The 21,709-nt window shown below is 48.1% G+C and overlaps 1 protein-coding gene across 2 annotated transcripts; it reads right to left on the minus strand.

Annotated features, from left to right (window-relative positions):
• Positions 1-1,387: 1,387 nt before the first annotated feature.
• On the minus strand, positions 1,388-18,010 carry SLC39A14 (solute carrier family 39 member 14; the record flags this gene model as incomplete). 2 transcript variants are annotated; one of them, XM_081091139.1, is made up of 8 exons in its annotated part: positions 1,388-4,407; positions 7,538-7,722; positions 8,825-9,032; positions 9,158-9,346; positions 10,055-10,177; positions 12,151-12,320; positions 15,474-15,660; positions 17,756-18,010. In XM_081091139.1, 8 exons carry the CDS (start codon positions 18,008-18,010, stop codon positions 4,261-4,263), a joined length of 1,464 nt encoding a protein of 487 aa, XP_080947265.1. In that variant the 3' UTR covers positions 1,388-4,260. The 2 variants fall into 2 exon arrangements, with proteins under 2 accessions (XP_080947265.1, XP_080947264.1); XM_081091138.1 differs by lacking the exon at positions 12,151-12,320 and adding an exon at positions 14,515-14,684.
• Positions 18,011-21,709: the final 3,699 nt, after the last annotated feature.

The following is a 21,709-nucleotide window of genomic DNA, read 5'->3' on the forward strand; positions in this document are numbered from 1 at the left end:
CCAGAAGGAACTTGGTGTGTAAGTCCAGTATTAGGTGGACTTAGCCTCGGAAGGCTCTCTACAGGTGGCACAAGCCAAAGTACAGAGTGAATGTCATTTTGAACAGCAGACTGTAGTCTACTATAGTAGCTACTAGTGCAATTTACCTGTGAAAGACCAATGTGAACACTTAATCTATTACTCCAGTTTGAAAAATGGAAGGACTGCCCTGGCCAGTGTGGGTCTGTTGGTTGGGCGTCATCCCATGCATCAAAAGGTTGCTGGTCAGGGTATATGCCAGGGACTTGGATTTGATCCCTGGGAGGGGGTATGCAGGAGGCAGCTAATCTATGTTCTGCTCTCACGTCGATGTTTCTTTCTCCCTTCCTCTCTCAGTGAAAAATCAATAAAAATATTTTTTAAAAAGTGAAAGGACTCAGCAACAATAAGCATTGGGGAACCTCTACCATAGCATTAAGATCGCATCAATTCTTTATCTTACTGCTCATTTTTAGTGTCAAACAAATTCCTGGTCCTGTGACTAAAGATAAATAAGAAAAGGTTTATAACTTAAGTGTTATGACAGGACTTACCCCTGTAAGATATAAAGGAAATGTGGTTTACATGAGCCAAATTACTACTCAAAGTTTTAAATCGTGGATTTATAACAAGAGAAAAGTGAAATGGAAAGCTCTTTAGGAAACACCACAGTTCTATCATGCAACATCAGTGATGTCACAGGCCCATAAAAGATAAATTAATCATTTAAAATGAGCATGGCCCTAGCTGGCTTGGCACAGTGGATAGAGCGTCAGCCTGTAGACTAAAGGGTTCCAGGTTTGATTCCAGCCAAGGGTACATGCCTGGGTTGCGGGCTCGATCCCCAGTAGGGGGCGTGCAGGAGGCAGCCGATCAATGATTCTCTCTCATCATTGATGTTTCTATCTCTTTCCTTCTCCCTTCCTCTCTGAAATCAATAAAGAAATATATTTTAAAAAATAAGAAGATAAAATAAAATGAGCATGTTATATTTAAGATTCCTGCCCTGACCGGTTTGGCTCAGCAGATAGAGCGTCGGCCTGCGGACTCAGGGGTCCCAGGTTCAATTCCGTCAAGGGCATGTAGCTTGGTTGCGGGCACATCCCCAGTGGGGAGTGTGCAGGGGGCAGATGATCGATGTTTCTCTCTCATCGGTGTTTCTCTCTATCCCTCTCCCTTCCTCTTTGTAAAAAATCAATAAAATATATATTTTAAAAAGATTCCTTCTAAAATCCCTTCTCCAAATATAAGGTGGACCAATAAAACAAAGCTTTGAAGTCAAGTGAGACACCAGCGCCACCTTGTGTTTAACAGCCTTCATTTCACCCACATTATTGCAAAAAAAATCACACGTAGGGATTCAACAATTATAGAATATAGCTTTATTTATAGAATCTTACAAACAAAACATTTAAAATCCATAACTTAAGTTATTTTCTTTTCTAATTTATTGTCATAACTCCTGAGTTATTTTTAAAAATACTGTGATGGAACTGCAGAACTATAAAAGGAAATAGAAACAATAAAAACCTAATCTCTCTTGGAAAAATCAGACTTTTCGTTTTTAAGCAGATTTCCAGCATACTACCATGTGTTTGGAAGAAGACTTACCAAGAACAGGTCATATGATACCCAAACAGAGAAGCCTTTTTTAAAATCCAGGGTGAAGGACCAATGAAGGAAAGCCCCAAGTTGACACTAGACACAAAAGGCCTTTGGAGGCAAAGAAGAGAGGCAACCTGCCTGGCAGGGCGAGGGTGAGAAGCGGCAGGACCCCTGGCCCCAGCTCACTGCTGCTGCAGGACACAGACTTTCCTTGCTATTGTTAATAGGAGCCGGTCCCTCCAGGTATAGAAGTAGATGATGTGAATGCCAGGGGGGCAAAAGTGCTCAAAATTCACTACCCCTCAGACTTCTAATATATACAAACGCTTTCAAAACAGCAAATTCAACAAAAGTTCAAAAGAAGTCGCCACATTTTCAACTCATGAGGCAGGTCTGTTGCCAATAGCAACATACAATCAGTTGAACGATTTGAGTGTTTTCTCCCTTTCTAAGCTCCAACCAGGACTGGCCTCTGGACTAGTTACAGTTTAAAGAGAATTTCCCTTTGAGGCAGCTGTCTATGTAAGGAAGGTTCTTAATACACATGTGCACAGAAAGGGTAAGCACCTTACTACTTCAATTGTTAAAAAAAAAATTTGTTAAACGCTATATTTTTGAGCTCTTCTAAAACTAGGAACCCATTAACCCTAACTAATTTACTCCAAGAAGAATGGTATTCGTAAGGAATGATCTATAGGGAATGCTAAAACTGTAAATTTAATACATCAATGTGAATTAAGGAAAGCAAAATCTTTTAAAGCCTTAAAGTTTGAGTGCTATTTTCTGCTAGCTCCTGAAAGCAATCTGAGAAAAAAACAACAACAGAAAAGACAAAGAATCAGTAACAATAACAATGTTAACATAAAGTTAGATTCCAACATTCAAGGAATTGGTTCTTTGGTAAAACTGGACCATAATCCTATCAGGAGACAGACCTGCTATCTAACCTAGAATCTTGGTAACTGTTTTCCTTCTTCTTTAGCCTATTCTCAAGTCAACAGGCCGGAGAAGGAGGAAGAACTTCTAAAGTATCACCAGCAGTTTTCCTGCTCATGTTCTTTTCAAGAATATTCCTGGTTTGAGGGATGTTTTCAAAGAAGAAAAAAACAAAACAAAACAAGATAGAGGCTGCTTTTAATTCCTGTTCAGTGGGAAGTTTTTCTGGGTAGTAGAGAAAAACTCACAGGTGCTGGCAACGAACCAGCAGTTGTCAGTCATGCACACGAATCAGTTTGCGAACACAACCCCTGGGCTGCAACTGTGGGCACCACACAGAAAGGCTTCTGGAGAGGCTGGCTCCCCAAAGTGGCTAAGGAATCTCACATTATCAATATGATAATAATAAATCCATTCACCTAGTGAACCTGGATTAGCTCCCCTTGAAGCCAGCGTTCTGAGAAGAGGGCTCCACAGTGCCAAGGCTCACAGACAAGTCTGTCAATCCATTTCTGAAGAGAGCTAGAGCAACTGATATCGATACAGGATTCGCCCTTTCTTGTTTGGGGTGAGGACAGTGCCCGTTAAAACCCGTTCACAGCGGACTCAGCGGGCCCTCTGTTCTGAACACACCTGCAGAGCCCAACCGAAGTTCTGGACCTGGCATCTCACAGTTGTATGATTTGTACTCTTATTCGTAAAATTAGCAAATCCTAAACGATGTCTGCACGGATTCCTCTTCTGGTACCGATCGAAGCTGCACTTTCATTCCATAAGACATGTGGGCCAGGGGAGGGAAATCGGTGCAGCCTCCCCCCCTAACACCAGCATCGAATGTGCTCAGAATGTGCTTCTAGGCAGGCAGCTACGATGGGAGTGGGGAAGAGGAGGTGGAAATCACAGCAAAACCTGTGGATCTGTTGCAGGCCTCCCTTCTCCGCCCTCTGTTCTTATTAGTGTTACTCTGAAAGAAGGGGAGGTCCAGGTACCTGAACCCACATGTTAGCTCTGCTGGACGGCCAGGAAACACCAGGTGCAGCCACAAAATCAGCATTCCCGTGGGCACAAGCAACCATCCGAAAGGACACACACCATGGGCTCTCCTTCCCTCTCACTCAGGATGACCTCGCCTCCCTCCCGCCCTTCTCCTGTCCCAACGTTCTGTTCTCTCTGAGAGAAGAGGCAACTGAACTGATTGAAAATCAGGAACTCCTGTCTCCTGTACCTTTTCTGTAAAAAAATAGGACTATATTCACTAAAAAATGGGTCATCTTGAGGTCCAGGATACACAGATTCATAGGCCCTAAACCATAGATTCACTTCCTGATATTTCTAACCAGGTTATAACTGCTGCCTATATTTTTGCATTGGGGCAAAGGACCTCAAATCTCTGAGCACTGGTTCAGAGAGAAAGGGGCCAGGGTAACCAGAGGAAAAAATGAGGCTTGTCTGCTAAGCTGCATTCAGGTTCCAGAGTCACTCTGAGAAGGAGGGAGAAGAAAGGAGAGAGGTGCTACCGGGAGACTGTTACCAGGCAGCGTATTACTAGCACAAAGCATTTTAAAAACAATTGACATTTCCGTGGAGAAATACAGTCCGTGTCACAGTTTCTAAAAGAACTGCCTCTCCTGAGGCGCCTCATGGATGCCGCGTCCGAGGGCTAAGGGGCCAACCGTCAGTTCCTCAGGTTCCTGCAGGGCCCTAGCCGATCTGGATCTGTCCTGAATACATGGTGAGGAGGAGCATGATGGAAAAGCCAGTCAAGAGACCCAGGTTCTGGATGACAAAGGGGACCAATATGCTGCCCTTCCTCTCATCCTCCAGGGCGACTTCATTCATCTCAGGGAACTGAGAAAGGAGAAAAAAACAAGAGAGAAGAGCTGCAGTTCCGTTGCTAACTTTGTACATCCAAGAGAATTCATTGCAATGTCAATATTATATCTAATAACTGTTATCATACTTACTCTATTAATATTGTTAATATAGTAACAATTAGTATGTAACATGACCATTATAGTAGCTATTATTAGTATGGGGTGAAAATTATTTAATATATAATCTACACTAATAAAAGACAAAGATGCTAATTGACCATACCTTCACTACACCCATCAGCCAATCAGAAGAGTATGCAAATTAACCCAACAAAGATGGCCGTTAAATTTGCATACTGCAGGCAGGGCAGGACAGCGCAATCCGCCGCCCGCCCCGCCGCCATCCGGGCCTGCCATCTGCGACCTGGGGAGGCGGGGCAGGTACCGCGGGATCAGGCCTGCCATCTGCCACCCGGGGAGCGGGCCTAAGCCAGCAGGTGGTTATCTCTCGAGGGGTCCCAGACTGTGAGAGGGCACAGGTCGGGCTGAGGGACACCCCCGCCCCCGCCAGTGCACAAATTTTTGTGCACCGGGCCTCTAGTCCTATATAATAAAAGCCTAATATGCAAATTGTCCCCTCAACCAGGAGTTCGACTGGGAGTCGACCGCTCACTATGACATGCGCTGACCAACAGGGGGCAGCATGGAACATGACGGGCGTCAGTGATGTGGTGCTGGCAGCGGGTGGCAGTGGAGGTCCTGATGGGCCCCAACGAGAGGCAGACCACAGTGGGATGGTGGAGCAGGTGAGTGGGCGGCACCAGGCCAAGGCAGGTGTGAGCGGGGGGGCCTGGCCCAGATCAATCGCCCCGCAGACAGTGACCAGCGGCGACAGCGGGGGACGGGCCTGCTGCCTGGCTCGCAGGTGCTGAGGGAGCTGGGTGGGGGCCTGATGACTCAAGCAGAGGGGGGGCACGCAGGGCCCTAGGGGCCCAAGTGCTGCCCAGGGCCCAGAGGTCAGCTGGGATCTGCCCTTTCACACCAGACGCTCACACTTTGATCGCCAGCCAGACCTAGGGACCACACCCGTGCACAAATTTCATGCACCGGGCCTCTAGTTAAGATATAAAAATACACACACACACAATTGGTTTACAAAGAAAATTAACAGCAATAGCCTCTAGAACAGGGGTGGACAAACTTTTTGACTCGAAGGCTACAATGGGTTCTTAAACTGGACCGGAGGGCCGGAACAAAAGCATGGATGGAGTGTTTGTGTGAACTAATGTAAATTCAAAGTAAACATCATTACATAAAAGGGTATGGTCTTTTTTTTCTTAGTTTTATTCATTTCAAACGGGCCGGATCCGGCCCGCGGGCCGTAGTTTGCCCACGGCTGCTCTAGAACTTGAATGTAATAGCCTTTCCCCAAAGCTATTACACTATAGCAGACCCTTGAAAATGGTGCCGACCCTCGTGCATTTGAAAACCCACATGTAACTTGACTCCCACAAAATTTAGCTCTCGGTATCACAGGGGATTGGTTCCAGGAACCCCCACACCACAGGTACCAAGATCTGTGGACACTCAAGGCCACTATATAAAATGGCTTAGAACAAAGCATATAGTAGGCCCTCCACATCCATGGATTCCCAACCGCAGACTGAAAGTAGTACAGGTTTTTACTGAAAAAATTAAAAATCTATGTACGAATGGACCTGCACAGTTCAAATCCTTGTTTCTGAAGGGTCAACCATACTTTACTACTGAGGTAAAACAAAGTACAACACATGCATGTCATCCTGGATGTGCTTAGGTGCTGGCTAAAAATAACCGCTTTGATAAAAATAAACTTTTTATTGTGATCTTTAAAAACAGTTGCAAAGATATCTTTTGCTTTCAAAATGTTACTGTCACTTCTTAGGGAAACTGAGAGACTACGCAAGGGGCCAGAGATTGGAGCTATGACTCAAGGCCTCTCGCGCTGGCCAGCAAGGCAGGCAACAAGGACCCCTTCCAATTCAAGTGATGCAAAAAAACCCTCACCACGGGGAGGGCTCCCCATAAGAAAGGAGAATCTAAAAATGTTTCCATGGCGAGGCTGGATCTTGGTGGTCTACTCTCATCATCTCTCAAAAATATTATTTTCAGCCCTGGTCAGTGTGACTCAATGGTTAGAGCACTGGCCCTCGCATCAAAGGGTCATGGGTTCAATTCCTCATCAAGGGCATATACCTGGCATATGTTATTTGTTATAACATAAAACATCTGTCAAGGCATGTGCAGGAGGCAACCAATTGATGTCTCTCTCTCTCTCTCTCTCTCTCCCCCTCTCTCCCTCCTTCCATTCTGTCTTAAATCCATGGAGAAATATCCTGGGGTGAGGATTAACAACAACAACAAAAATTTATTTTCAAAGGTGACAGAAAACAATTCAGGCAAATATGTCAAAGAAAATGACACACCCACAAACAAGGTTAGTTATACAAAACATGTGACAAATCAGGTATTTCACTAGCAAACTCAAAACTACTTAAACTGTCACACCAGATGTTAGCGGAAACGGTACAATGTATACCTCCAGACACTGCTGGTAACGCTTTCCATTGACCTATCTGTATCTATCCTATCATACTCCCATTTTCAAGGAAGGACCCTGGAGCCAAGTTTAGTAATCATTTTCTTTTCTTTAAAATTAAATATATTTTTATTGATTTTTGTTAGAGAGGAAGGGAGCGTGATAGTTGGAAACATCGATGAGAGAGAAACACCGATCAGCTGCCTCCTGCAAGCCCCCCACTGGGGATCAAGCCTGCAACCAAGGTACATGCTCTTGTCTGGAATCGAATCCAAGACCCTTCCGTCTGCAGGCCGATGCTCTATCTACTGAGCCAAACCAATTAAAGCAGTAATCATTTTCTTTAAGGACATCTGCTAATGGAAACAAGCTTTTCGTTCTTTGAAATCTAATGTCCCTTTAAAAAGCACTGAATTGTATACCTGAAGTCGGTGAACTGTGTGTGGGGAGAATAATTCTTCCTCATATAAAGCTGTCATAAAAAACTCCTAACTCATGTCTCCTTGGCTGTCCTCCCATCCAATGACTTCAATAACCCAATCCCGCTTTTGTGATTTTCTCATGGTATAAACTATGCAGGACTTACCATATCAGCCAGAGAAATATACAAGAACATTCCTCCAGCCAGCGCGAAGATCCAGGTGGCAGAGAAGTGGCTGCCGGCCAGGATGCCAAAGGCCATACCCACGTAACAGCAGCAGGCAGAAAGGAAGTTGAAGAAGAGTGCTTGCTGGAGGCTCATGCCAGCATTGAGCAGGATGACAAAGTCTCCTAGGAGGGGGAGGAAGAAGGGAGAGTGCGGCAGTCACTCTAGGAGGTGGGACCGAGCGCGCGATGAAGACAGACTGCTTGAAGTATGGATCAAGTCTGCGCGGAAATCAAGACAGCCCCAGACATGAGATTATGGTGACAAGACGGAGGCACCTTCACCTTCGTGTCCTGGAATTATCTGTTTGCAAAGCTGGGCATGTACGCCCCGGACAAGAGGCTGAAAATAACGCAAAATAGACAACCAACTAGCAACAGCCTCGTTTCTCTCCTGACTGATGGTGAAACAGAGGAGCTTCCCTATTCAGAACCGCAATGAATGGTATTTTTAGGAAACAAAATTGAGACTGAGGGAAGTTAGGTAATTTTCCCACAGTCAGAAGCCAATAAATGGCAAAACCAGGACTTGACCTTGAGTCTCTGAGCCTCCAAAATCCAGACTTTTTACACTCCCTCTGATAAAACAAAGGGCCTCCACAAAACTCCCAGCTCATCTACCTTCTTTTTTTTTTAAAATATATTTTATTGATATTTTACAGAGAGGAAGGGAGAGAGAGAGTTAGAAACATCGATGAGAGAGAAACATCGATCAGCTGCCTCCTGCACATCTCCTACTGGGGATGTGCCTACAACCCAGGTACATGCCCTTGACCGGAATCGAACCTGGGACCTTTCAGTCCGCAGGCCGACGCTCTATCCACTGAACCAAACCGGTTCCGGCTCATCTACCTTCTTCCAACCACCAGACTTCTAACGGGCATCTCAGTCTTCGGGAAATTAATAGGATATAACAAATAACACATGCCAAGCACTCAGAAGAGCGTACGGCATGCAAAAAGTCCCTTTCACTACTTTCCCTGTTACCTTCATGATAAATCTATGAGGCAGGCACTGTCACCTACCCCAATGTATAGGTGAGGAAACTGAGCCACAGCAACTATTAATTCAACTGTTAAGAATTAGTGGTTAGATTTCACCTCGCATTGAATGTATTAATCCATTATAACAAGTGTTCTGAAGTTGGGGAGGAGTCGGCCATAAGAAGGGTGCTCGTGCCAATCACGAGGCGGCCACGTGGAATGGGGTTGGGGGCATATGCACTCACCTAACTCGTGTGGGAACTCCTCACAGAGAATGGCCACTGAGGTGCTGATGCCTTGGAAAACGGACACAGTGAAGGAGGCTCCAATGGCCAGGCCGTCGATGAAATTGTGGAGGCCATCGCTCAGGGTGATCATCCAGGCCAGAGTGCCAATATCAGAGTAGCGAATGCCTTTCAGCCAGTAACAGGCACTCTGGGAAGCTTGCAGGTCCTGCAAGAAAGCCAGGCCCCGTGGCCCCCAGGTCAGGGGCGGGCGGTGGACCTTCGAGGTAGGCCTGAGACACCAAGGCCATTAACCCTTAAAGGCCCCCACCCAGCAGCAGATGACCCACTGACCTGGACAGACAGCGAGCCCACAATGACCTTCTCGTCCATCACAGGCAACTTGCCGTCCAGCTCGCTGCTGCAGTGCTGAGGAATCATGTGGTCCAGGTCCCCATTCTGCAGCTTTTCCGTCACCCCCTCCTCCTGGTCCTTCTTAGAAGGAAGCGTCTCGGAGGCATAATGGCTATGTCCGTGATGATGCTGGAGGGACCACAAGGAGTGGTGAGAACGACACTCAGCAAGACATTAAGCTTCCTGAGACCTGCTCCGAGTCAAAGCTCCGAGCACTGGGAAGACCCATTCCCACTATCAGAAAAATCACAAGCAGGCAACACCCACAGAAACCCAGCCTGTTAGAGAGCGGAACCAAGGTGAATGCAAGGGCCTGGCACAGGACAGACACCAAAACAGTGACTGCAGGGCCCACACTCATTCCAGAGGCAGCACTGCTCAAAATATTGAGAGCTTCCCCTTTGCAACGGCTAATTTTATTCAATTCAGCAACTATCTGGGGAATAACTACATTGCATGCACTAACGGTATCTTTCTGGATCTATACTATAATAATCAGCCTTATTTCTTTGCAGTCATACTTCATACACAGTACATGTCCATTTCCAGCCCCTCCTTCGCCTCCTAAAGGTATAAAAGTGTGTGAAGGACATCATTTAGAATAAAGCAGAGAGAATGAACTATAGCACAGGTCTGGTTTCTGGTCTGCCCGTGCCGCCTGCTATTATCCTCATGAGGCGAAATGGGGTGTCCACTCATGACACTTGTGGGCTCTGCTCCCCCCTCCCCACCCCAGGCCACTGCAGGGGTGCCAAGGACCCACCACTGTGACACACCGCATTCCGGAGACAGATGCTTGCCCCGGGAGCACCTCTTTTACCAACAACTGGGCCTCACCTCATTTTTCTGCTTAAGGAGCATTTTCAAGATCTTCTCTGTGAAAAAGAAAAGATAGAAACCCCCAAACACCACTGCAGACTTGGAGACGTAATCATCCTTCAGAGGGTCGAAACCAAAGGCCTGTGGACCCAAACCAAGAAAATAAGTTTGAGAAAATAAGCACTCTCCACTGGTCCCCTCTCATCGCTTACCCACGTCCCTGGCTGTGTGCAGGGGGACCAGCGCACTGGGACAGCTGGCGTCTACCCGTCCCTCTCCAGCGGAAGCTAATTCCTGATGTCTCCCGACTGTCCCGTCGCCAGGTCTCCTAGGTCCTCTCTCGCGTATTTTCTGATGCAAAAGACACGTCCTCCTCCCTCAGAACAGCACTGTCAGGCAGAACAGCCTGGAGACAGGTTTCTGCTTTTAATGAGGGCTCTGCCCCCATTTCTCCATTTGCTAGACTCTGCCTGCGCATCCCGTACATAAAGAGAAGACATTTGTGTTCACTGTCATCGCTCTCTCATGCCCCTGCGTGATCTGCCCGTAAACACCAAGGGAGGTGGTGTAACTACACTTTCTAAAATGGGAAATCCATTCCCCAGTTAAATAGCAAGAATTGCGGCAGCTTCCTGACCACAGATCTCCCAGTGACCACAAGGCCGAGAAAGCAGACTGTGTTGCTGCACGTGTCAATTTGGGGGGGTTCTATTTTGAGTTCTTTCTGGAAACTCTGCTTATTTTGGGGGGTGGAATCCATTGGGGAGTGGACAGTAGAAATCAAGAGAATTCCTTTCTCGAGGATGCCCCTGGCCTGCAGTGGGGCCTTAGGAAGGAGTCCGGTGACCTGCTCTTCAGTTTTCTGACCGGTAACTGCCCCTTCAAGGGAATAAATTCCCTCCTTCTCATGAAGGGGAGAATAAACTCCAGCCTTTTCATGAATGGGTCCATGATAAAAGTGATCCTAAGTACCAGGAACTCTGGGCTGCCTAAACGGTAGCTGTTTTCCTTTCTGCTTTTAAGGGACAAAATGCAATCTCTGCCCAGTTATTAGTTTTCTAAGTGACATAAAGGTCAAGTTCTAGAGTGGAAAGAACACATTTGGATCGACTTTCCAGGACAGTCACATCATCTTAAGGAAAGCGGAGTAAAAAGAGGCAATAATGTTCCCCACAGAAGCCAGGACGCTGGCAGAGGACAGAGCACGGCTCCAGGGACCACGAGCCTGGCTTCTGGGACAGGGGCTCGGTCCGGGTCAGGTTCCTCAGCTGGAAGACGAGTAAGACATTACTCCTTCTCTAGATATTACAGAGTTTATCTAAGGATCAACTGAGAAAACACAGAACCACATCTCGGAAAACAAAAGGTTAGGAGAAGCATGTGGCGTCATCTCTGTGCTCCCTGGCCCTGTCCAGGCCTGTCAGACCACCTGGGGTGAAATGCCTGTGCTGCCGTCATCAGCGGGTCTCCAGCCGATGACTCCCACCCAGATGCAGCTTCTCTGGGGCCGCTGCCAAACCCAAGTCTGAGCTCCCTCCTCCTCCATGAAGGGTTTTCTCACTAACCTGGGCCAAGGGGCAAAGGCGCCTTCGCTGCACGTGACACCAGACTTTCTATCTGGATGACTACCTTTGCCTCAAAATGCCCTACGGAGGACGGATCTTTTTATTGTGACCTATGCATTCTGTTGAATATTTATTGTGCCAGAGCTACAAATTAGGAGCTGTCAGTGATCTAACTACACTACATCTTTTCAGCAACAGTTAGCACTTCCGAGGCATCAGGCACCTGACAAATATTAGGTCATATAACCCCCGTGACATCATCATCAAGTCAGGCCTGTTATTTCCCCATTTCACATAATGAGGGAATAGGACAGAGGTTAAGGGACATGCCAGAAGTCACACGACTTGTCAACAGTGAAGCTGGATTGGAACTCAGCTCTTATACCTGTGCTACCTTGCCTACCCTAGCTCTGCCCAGGCTTAGCTTCACCTTCCTGAAGGAAAGCACCTCCTTTCCCTGCCTTCCAGGGAACTGGAGGGTCCTCCCACGGTGCCCGCTGTCCCCAGGAGACGGTGTGCTCCTGGGTGAGGGGCCCTGGCTCGCCATACCTCAGGGATGAGCTGGAAGAGGGCGTTGGAGTAGAGGGTGCCAATCGCCAGAGCTATGAAGTAGAGCAGCAGCCTCTTGTAAAAGGTCTTCTTCATGAAGGGCACCACAATGGCCCCCAGCAGGGAGCAGAGGGAGATGATGGTCACGCAGAGGAGACCATACCCCCACACTGCCATTGGGGGAGAGCCAGGCCCACCCAGGACAGGGAGAAGGGTGAGTACCCCATGGCATGACAACACCATTTAGGGGAGGAAAGGTGGAGGGAGTGGGGCAGCAACAAGGAAGGTTTTGGTGGGTATTAACAAAGGCAACAAAAAGGAAAATCAGAGAGACAAGTAGGGAGGGAGAGAGAAATAGAAAATCTGTTAGTGATTCAAGTCTGATGCAATTTCCTTTAATTAATTCAGAAGAAATGAAGAGGAATTCAAGATGGCCTTGGAACTCTGTGGCCCCTGTCCCCACTGCCTTTGCTGGCCAGGTCACACCTGCCAGCTGGTGTGACTGGCACAGGGGGTTGCCACCTCGGCGTACAGCCATGGTATGTGCAGGTCTACCCAGAAGCTGCCACGCAGACACTGGACCCAAGGCTCTCTTTAATAGGAAACAAGAGCATCTGGAAAGAAACTGATGACCGTGCTTCCACCACCTTGCTTTGTGCACCCGACCCATACTGCACAGGCACGTGCACCAACACCCAGGCCTGGTCTGTGGGCACAAGATACAACCAGTGCAGGGCTGAGCAGTGGAGACGAGTAAGGCCCAATGCCCGTGAATTCCAGATTCTTAACTTCTCAAGATGTGTGTGTGTGTGTGTTTGTTTGTTTTCCTTTGCTTTGAAAGGGCTCCAGTGTGGAGAACAGAGTTCCAAGATCACCCTGTACAGCAAATATTTCCTCTACCATCTCCCAGCGTCACACACTCCAGTGTGGACAAACCTGGGCCAGGATGCGGCACTCTCCTGTGAGCCACAGGGCTGGAGTGTGTACAATTACTCTATTTCCATTCAACAGGTAACCAGGCATTTCATGAACATAATTATTAAAAAATTAATACATTTTATTTCTGGAGCTGAAAAAAATAGCCCAAGATGAGGCCTTCCCTGTGAAGTGCTTCATGGGAATTTTGAGACAAACCTGAGATGGTTTAACTTAAACCAGATTTTTCTCCCATTGCTAAGAAGGAACAGATAAGGTCTGGGCACTGCATTTGGTGCCTCTTCTGGCTGAGAGTCTTCTGACTGAGAAAGGCTGGGAGGCCCCTGACACAGGTTCTTTAAGAAAGACCATCCCCCTTGCCCTAGCTGGCATGGTTCAGTGGACAGAGCGTCAGCCTGCAGACTGAAGTGTCCCAGGTTTGATTCCGGCCAAGGGCACATGCCTGGGTTGTGGGCTCGATCCCCAGTAGGGGCCATGCAAGAGGCAACTGATCAATGATTCTCTCTGAAGAGAATCATCATCATTGATGTTTCTATCTCTCTCTCCGTCTCCCTTCCTCTCTGAAATCAGTAAGAAATATATTTTTAAAAAACTTAAAAAAGAACAGAAAGATCATCCCCAAAGGAGGTCCCCCGCATAATCAACTTTCCTGCCTGAGCTGACAAAGGGGGCAGACTGTCAACCTGGGTCTTATTTCTTTCAGCTCCTCAGTGGTCACAATTAAAAAACAAAATTAAACATTTCCAAACAGTCAGGTAAGGGCACCAGGAAGCCAGTCCTATCAGGAGAAAGTCAAGATGCAAGGCAGGAAGGACGGAGGGCCCCTTCTCCTTTATCTTGTAATTTTCGTTTCGTTTGTTTGGGTGGAAAGCCTTTGTTCTACGTTCGGCTCTCTGCTACAAATTGTGGCCTGCTTTAAAAAAAAAAAAAAAAAAAAGGATTGCTCACCTTTTAGGCCAGTTCTACTTATTAGCTCGTAACCTCTTACTTCTGCCTCGTTCCAGATGGATAATCTCTTGGTGGCCACCCCTGAGCACTGTGAGGGCCTCTACTTAGAACAGAGCGCCAAGGGCATGGATGGAGACCACCGGCTGCAACTTTCCTTTTGAGCCCTGCAACTGGGCTTAGGAAAGGCACTGAGGCAGGAGGCCGAGACCACCCCCGCCCCATAGGAGGGCAAATGCTAAGCGCCTTGCACCTGACATCCCCTGAGGGGGCCAGAGTACACCTGGGTGCCCCAGGAATGAGAGAAGGCCCTTGAGATCCAAAGTCAGACTCATTTGTGTCCCTTGATGTGAGGGAGAAGTTAATTTGTCAGGGGGCAGCTGTCAGGTGCCTGGGAGCACAGGGCGGGGGGCAGGATGGGAGGGGGGGCAGGCTCGGCGGACTCCCTGGGAAAGAGGACGCGCACGTTCTGTTCTACTGCACCTCTGGGATGAGCTGGAAGAGCGCGTTAGAGAACAGCGTTCCAATGGACAGGGCGATGAAGTAAGTGAGCACACGGCTGAAAAACGCTTTCTCCATGCAGGGCAGGACGAGGGCTCCCAGGAGAGAGGCCAGGTTAATCAGTGAGACACTGAGGAAACCAAAGCCCCACACTGTGGAGGAACAAGAACAGATGAGGGCCTCCATTACTGAGAGTGGGTGCTCCTGCTGCCCGGGCAGCCCCCCTGAGTCCAGCTGTGGTCTGGGCACACAGAAATGCACCAACCCAGCAGCAGGTATTTGCTGCGTCCGTCTCTTGCTGGGTGCTGCGGGGAAGCCTCACAAATACTGCCAGCTGCTGCCCGGAAGCAGCTTGCCGTTCAGATGGAGGCAGGTGAAAAGAGGAAAGACTAAGAGATCAAGAGCGACAGCAGGAAACAGTGCGGCGTGACCCCGGGAGCCGCTCTGGGTGTCAGCGTGGGCAGCACGCCAGCACGACGGCACTTCAGAAGGGCTCTCTGGGCCCGCGGGAGTCATGTGCACTCACAGACCACGGTGAGTCCCCTGAGGCGGGAGCAGGGGTCCTGGGCAGGGGCGGGAGAAGGATGGGATGGGCTGACGACAGACCTTGTAAGGTCTGAAATGCTAAATGAAAAGCCCAGGTGTTGGCCCCCTTGTAGTTTCATGAAAACTAAAGTGGCAAAGGGGCCATAAAAAGCAATCCGTGGTTGGGCTGGTCCAAAGAACCCAACACTAAACAATGCACTGGCCACACCGGCCCATCTGACCACGTGCACTACCAGCTCTGTAGGTGCAAGGGTACCAGTATCACCGTCACTCCCATTCACCCCTCCTGACGTGGATAAGCTGGTCACGCTACACACTGAGCAAGCAGCCCTCTCGATCAGCAGAGGTTCGCGTGAAGACAAGCATGGGGGCCAGGCCTTCCTGTCCCAGCTCACCTTCCACTGTACTCGGCCTCCCCTCCTCCGTCTGCTCGTTCTCCTCGTTCTCCTGGTTCTCAGAGGAGCAGGCCTGGGAGTCCAGCTGCTGGAGGATGGTGGGGCAGAAGTCCTGGAACTCACTCCGCCCGATCTGCGACTGGCTGCTGAGGTTGTGGGCAGCAAAGAGGGCTCCAGAACTGAAGCACTGAAACACAGGTGAGGGGCAGAGAGCCTTAGAACTGGTCATACCTTGCTCCAGGCAGTGACCGACTCAGCCTTCCAAGAAAGAATTGTCCAAATATCACTGATTCTGTAAGACTAATCTACAGGGGTGGGAGCAAGGGGCTCCTTCAACTAGAAAAACTGTTATCTTACAGCTCAGCCATCGGGTTAATACATATACATACCCCACATAAAACATCTGTAAGGGACGCCCAGAGATTCTGGAAGAAACTAAATTCCAATCATTCTTGCCAGGATGTACTTTCTAGAAAACATGAGCCTATTTGTACACCTTAAGATACAGATTGAACCCGATAGCAAATCTGGCTGCACATCACAATAGCCCAGGGAACTATCCTATTAAAATGCAGATTCCAGATACTTCTCCAGAGCTATTAAGGATGGGAAGGGGGGGGGGGGCGCCAGTAGTCAGTGGCCATTGGCCATGAACTCTCCATCCCCTTGGGAGGCAGCAGGGGAGTTGTTCTCACACACTGTTCCTAGGAAACACGGCAGTTTTCCTTCTCAATATACTTCATACATGTCAGTCTTTATCTGAGTTTGGATTTACGTGGGTCTATCTCTAGAATCAGCCTTGTGGGTGTGTGGACAAGGGAGTTTCTGGGCCTTCAAAGCTGAGGAGTCCACTGACCCCAAGACACTGCTGCTGTGCCAGGAAGCCTCTGGGGTCAGGCTGCATCAGTCCCGACAGCGGCCTCCTCACCAACGCAGACACTCACCACGCCCCTGTGGTTCTGTGTCCAGGCCACATGGGCCCCTGATCTCTCCTTCAAGGCGAAGCTCCAGGACACCTCCCCTCAGACGGGCCTGGACTGTTCTAGCGCACACTCATCTCCCGTTCTCATTCTTTAATCCTACAAGGACTGTACAATCCACAGCATTTAATGCTTCATGTCAATATCAGCTAACTTTGTTCTCACTGGCTGAGTTCCCCATCTTGACAATAAACCCTCTAAACATGACTCATTTTGTTAGGGGAAGGAGGGAGAGAGAGAATAGTGGGGACTAGCTATAGTTATAAGAAATATTCATCATGCTCTGTTAACCATGATTTGTTCTCATTTAAGAAAGCACATTCTGACCTGGCTGGAAGTTGTATGCCCCGGACCTGGGAGTTAACCCTGCATTTATTCTCCTTGCCTATCATCATGGAAAGATTAACAGCCTTGCTGCCAAGAGAAACAATGGAGTTCCGGAGGTGCCCGCCCTTTGCAACCCCCAAACCCTCTAACCCAGCTGCTTTCCCTGTGATCTGTAACCATTATACCCATTCTTATTCCTTTTGCCTGCTTCCCCATGTAATCTTTGTCCTACCCAATATAAGCAGCTGGCTTATGGGGGTAGGCGGTTAGAGCAGATCTTTGTGGATGACCTACTGCTCTCCCATGGTGGCTGCTTAACTGGCTCAAGTAGTGACAGGCAGTCTGGACCCATTCATTGTCCCGTTTCAATTTTTCTCTATTTCTCACAACACTCAGCATAGGAAACAAAACAGGTATAAAGCAATTGCTGGCTGACGTCTACCTGGCTGCCTCAAATAGCCTTAGATGCAGATTAGCCAAGATGATGTGGGAGAAAGACCAAGGAGCCAGAAGCCAAAGACCTGGGCCTTAGTCCCGGTCCCTCCAGGATGTCACTATGGGACCCTCCGTGTTCTGTCCCATAAAGATTTTCCATCCGCACCTAGAGGTGCTGCGAGGCTCAACTAGGAGAGAGGATGCAGGGCTTTGTAATCTACAAACTCTGTTGGAAATGCTAGCTGTCTTGGGAGCTCCAGCAGTTCCGGGTGATCTAAGTGCAGCTGCAAGGAAGAGTCTGGAGGGCTGAGAACCCCACTTCCTGCTACCCTTTGGTAATGGCTTCAAAACACCCATGCAGGTGGGAAGGCAGCACAGCTGGAGATTCAGACTTGCTGACGCAGGCAACGGGAAGAGCTGGCTTTTGCTGTGTCATCAAGGTTTGCCTACCCCAAGCCCCTGCTCCAGCAGCTCAGCTCCTGTGCCTGACTGGACTGTGAGCCCTGAGAGCAGAGTGCTGAGCAGAGCAGGGAGCCTTACCGTGGACAGGTTCCTCTGTCCCTGTAGGGGCTGGGTGACATTGGCCTGGCCCACTCCCACATGCAGGTGGTTGAGCAGGGCCTTTAGCTGCTGCAGAGTGAGGCTGTCACCCTCCCCGTAGCGATGCATGAGGTCCTGCAGGAAAGAGGCGGCACTGATGGCTGGCGTCCCCGTGGACACAGCATGTGTTTCAGGAGCAGCTGTCCATAAGCTGAGTAGGGTCAGCAGGAAGCAGCCAGGGTGTAGCAGCTTCATGGTGATCAGTAACCCTGCAAGAACAAAAAGGCAGATGAAGGTGAGGTTTAAAAAACCTACCTCTCAGCCCCGGCCAGGTAGCTCAGTTAGAGCATCATCCTGAGACGCCAAGATTGTGGGTTGGATCCCCATTGAAGGCGCATACAAAAATCAACCAATGAATGCATAAACAAGTGGCACAACAAACTGATGTTTCTCTCTGTTCCTCCCTCCCCCATCCCCCTCTAGAGTCAATAAATAAATAAGTACAATTTTAAAGTCCTTATCTTTTAAAGATACAGAAATAATCTTGGATTAAATAGTATCTGGGATTTGCTTCCACATAATTAAGGAGAAGTACTGGCATGGGAGTACAGATGAGACAAGATGGGACATGAGTTGGTCATTGCTGAACCTAAGTGATGTGTAGATGGCAACTCCTTATACTATTCAGTCTACTTTTGTATATGTTTGAAATTCTCCAAAATAAAAACCTAAAAAATTAATACTACCACTAAAATAAGAAAAAACAGACTGGGAAAAATACGCACCATCAAATATGACAAAGGTTTACTTCTATCCTACCTAAATTAGGGTAAATGGAAAACATGCAGTCTCTCTGGTCTGTTAAGAGTACGATGGAAACGATGGATAATGCTGCTGCAACTTATTAAAATAGCAACACAGATTTTTTTTAAAAATATAAAACCAAATGTTAGTGAGGCTGAACAACCAAAGAAGATGCGGCTGGTGGCTATAAAATAATGTGACTCTTGAAAAGCTATGATAATAGAAGTATTTAAATCCTCTGAATCTGTAATTCTACTTCCAGAATTTACAGTCACAGAGCAATTCAAAAACAAAAAGGCTACAGGCAGAAAGATGTGTTAGGGTGAAATTTAACGTTAAGAAGAAAAACAATTATGTAGCAGAGTTAAGAACTGAGAAGGGCTGAAACCGGTTTGGCTCGGTGGATAGAGCGTCGGCCTGCGGACTGAAGGTCCCAGGTTTGATTCCGGTCAAGGGCATGTACCTGGGTTGTGGGCACATCCCCAGTAGGAGATGTGCAGGAGGCAGCTGATCAATGTTTCTCTCATCATCGATGTTTCTAACTATCTCTCTCCCTTCCTCTCTGTAAAAAATCATTAACATATATTTAAAAAAAAAAAAGAGCTGAGAAGGAACAAAGAAAAATGAAAGCTTTAAGACAGTAGGACACACGATTTTTCATTTGTTAAATCATTTCCCTTCTTACAGTTATAATTTAATTAGTGAAATAAACATCAGGAAGGGAAAAGGAGGCTTCTACTTAATCCAGACCCAGGACCCAGTCACGGCAGTAGTTGCCACGTCTCCCTAACCATGAGGCCTCGCTGTGGGTCACTCCACCTCCAGCCTCTGCTTGCGACAGAGGAGCTACACAGCAGAGTGTTCTGTGGTGGGCAGTTAGACATGAGCAGAGCAAGGACGATGGGCCAGGTACAGAAGGTCACCTTGGTGGAAAACCCCCAGGTGCTTAGCAAGGGACAACCCATTGTAGGGGGGACCTGCCCCGTAGGGTGACCTTTCTTCCCCTAGCATATTTGCTGGTCATGCGGTCTGGACCCCCTGACCTTTCCTCCCCAGAGATAACATCTAGACCTCCGTCATATTTTATTTAGCTCCAGGCCCAGATAAGCAACAGAACCGGCCACAGCTGTCCTCAGGACCAGCTGCACTGGATAATGACCCCCTGCGCTGGTGCCGGCCAATCAGTGGAGACCACAACCCTGAAAGGACAGCCCTGGAAAACTGCTGAATATGCTATTGAGATCTTCCCCTGGGACCTCCCCATAAATCTCCACCCTCAAAACCCTTAGGACAGAGGACCCAGTGCCTCTCCCTTTCCCTGTCCCTTTCCCTTCCCTGCCCCAGGCAAGTTACCATTAGCTTCCTCACTCCCAAGCTCCAAGGGCCCTTCCTTTACCTCTGTAACTTGTTTCCTAAGCCCTTTTCTTCTAGGAATTACTTTTTCTACCTCTGTGATTTTATAAATAAATATTCTCTTACAGTTTGGGTCCTGGCTCTGAATTTTTTCCTAGCCAGAACCCAACTACCAAGGTTGCAGAACCAAAGTTAGGTTTGACCCCACTGGCCAGACACCTAGTGCCGTTCCGGCCGCCTACAACAGCTCAGAGCAGGCCTGTTTGAACCCGGATCTGCCCCGTACCGGCTGTGTGATCTCCGGTGAGGTATTAAACAGCGTCAACATTCTAGAAACACCCAGACCAGCGACGGCCTTTGGTGTCAGAAAGACCTAGCTTGAATTCCCGCAATACTGCTTACCCAGAGTGACCTTGGCCAAGTTACTTTGGCTCCTCTCCACACTTTGGTTCTCTCGTCTATAAACTTGGTAGCACTCATTGGGTTACTGTGAAGATTTACTGCAATGAGCTACGGTAAGTCTACTGAGTGCATGGGCTTTAGAAAGCACTCAATGAAGTGTGGCTATTACTTTAAGACTTACAATTAGCAGAGTTCCTCTACTTTGACTCCTTCTCAGCCAAGACACTGAGCTGCTAACAGAAATATCCCTTTGGCTGACTTTATTTATTCCAGGCCTATGGCGCACACATCACACAAGTCCCTGACTGCAAGCACATCTGGGACATTCCAGGCGGTATGGGGCATACACAGAATCTGAGGCACAAAGCATCACTCTTTATGGAATATACTTCGAGTCACGCAAACGAATGGATTGGGTATCACAAAAACGATGCTTCGTAAAAGTGTTACTTTGAGACTAACAACTCTCAAATCTCCACCAAGAACCAAAAGTTAAATTATGGTGTGCAGGGTGGATCTTAGCCCAAAATGGCTAACCCCCATTGTACGAAGAAAGCTGTTCTCCGCCTGACCACACCCGTCTGTCTAAGGGTCGACTTGGACTCTCAAAATGAAGAGCTGCATGGACTTAGGAGAGGCAGACAGGCAGAGAGGCAGCTAGCGCTACCCGTGTGCACCTTGCTTTGCACTGATGTTCATGATTCCTGTAAGAGAATCGGGACACTTATACTAAATGAGGAGACGGGTTCAGAGATTAGGAAACGTGATCCATTGCCAGCAAATAGAGCAGTGAAGCCAGAAACTAAATTTTTCATGGAAGGAAGCCAGGTCTGAAGGACACTAAAGCCAGAGCACTCTTAACCACTATCCCTGCTGGATAGAGACACAAAAATACACACCCTGGCTCCCATGGAGACCCACAAAATCCTGCATCCTCTGGGCAGACGGGCCCCAGTTCCTATCAGCCCAGGAAGCACCGGTGTAGAGGAACCCCCAGATACGCCTCAGCAGCTGGCCTGTATTGTAGGGCTCCTTCTATAGAACCACTTCAACAAAAACAACTGTTCTACTTCAGCTATAATTCTCAAATTTATCTGTAGCAACTTCAAAACGTCAGAAAAAAACAAATATAAAAATCTCTTCAAGCATGAATTTTAGCTCTACTTGGATTGGTATTCATGTCAAGGTCAGCATTTATTAAGTATTGGCTCTTCACTGACCCAGGGGCCATGGCAGCCTGGAGCGGGTGGGTAGATTCAGCAAGGGGAGCCTTCCTGCCTGGCCAGCACTCTGACGTAGCCCACCCCCCAGAGCCTAATAACAACGGGAGGGTAGTAAGAAGTCTGGTCCAGGCACCTGGGAGTTGCTCAAGACACTTCAAATCCAAGTGACCCC

This window comes from Myotis nattereri (genome assembly GCF_964212035.1).
Source record: "Myotis nattereri genome assembly, chromosome: 5".
NCBI lineage: Eukaryota > Metazoa > Chordata > Mammalia > Chiroptera > Vespertilionidae > Myotis > Myotis nattereri.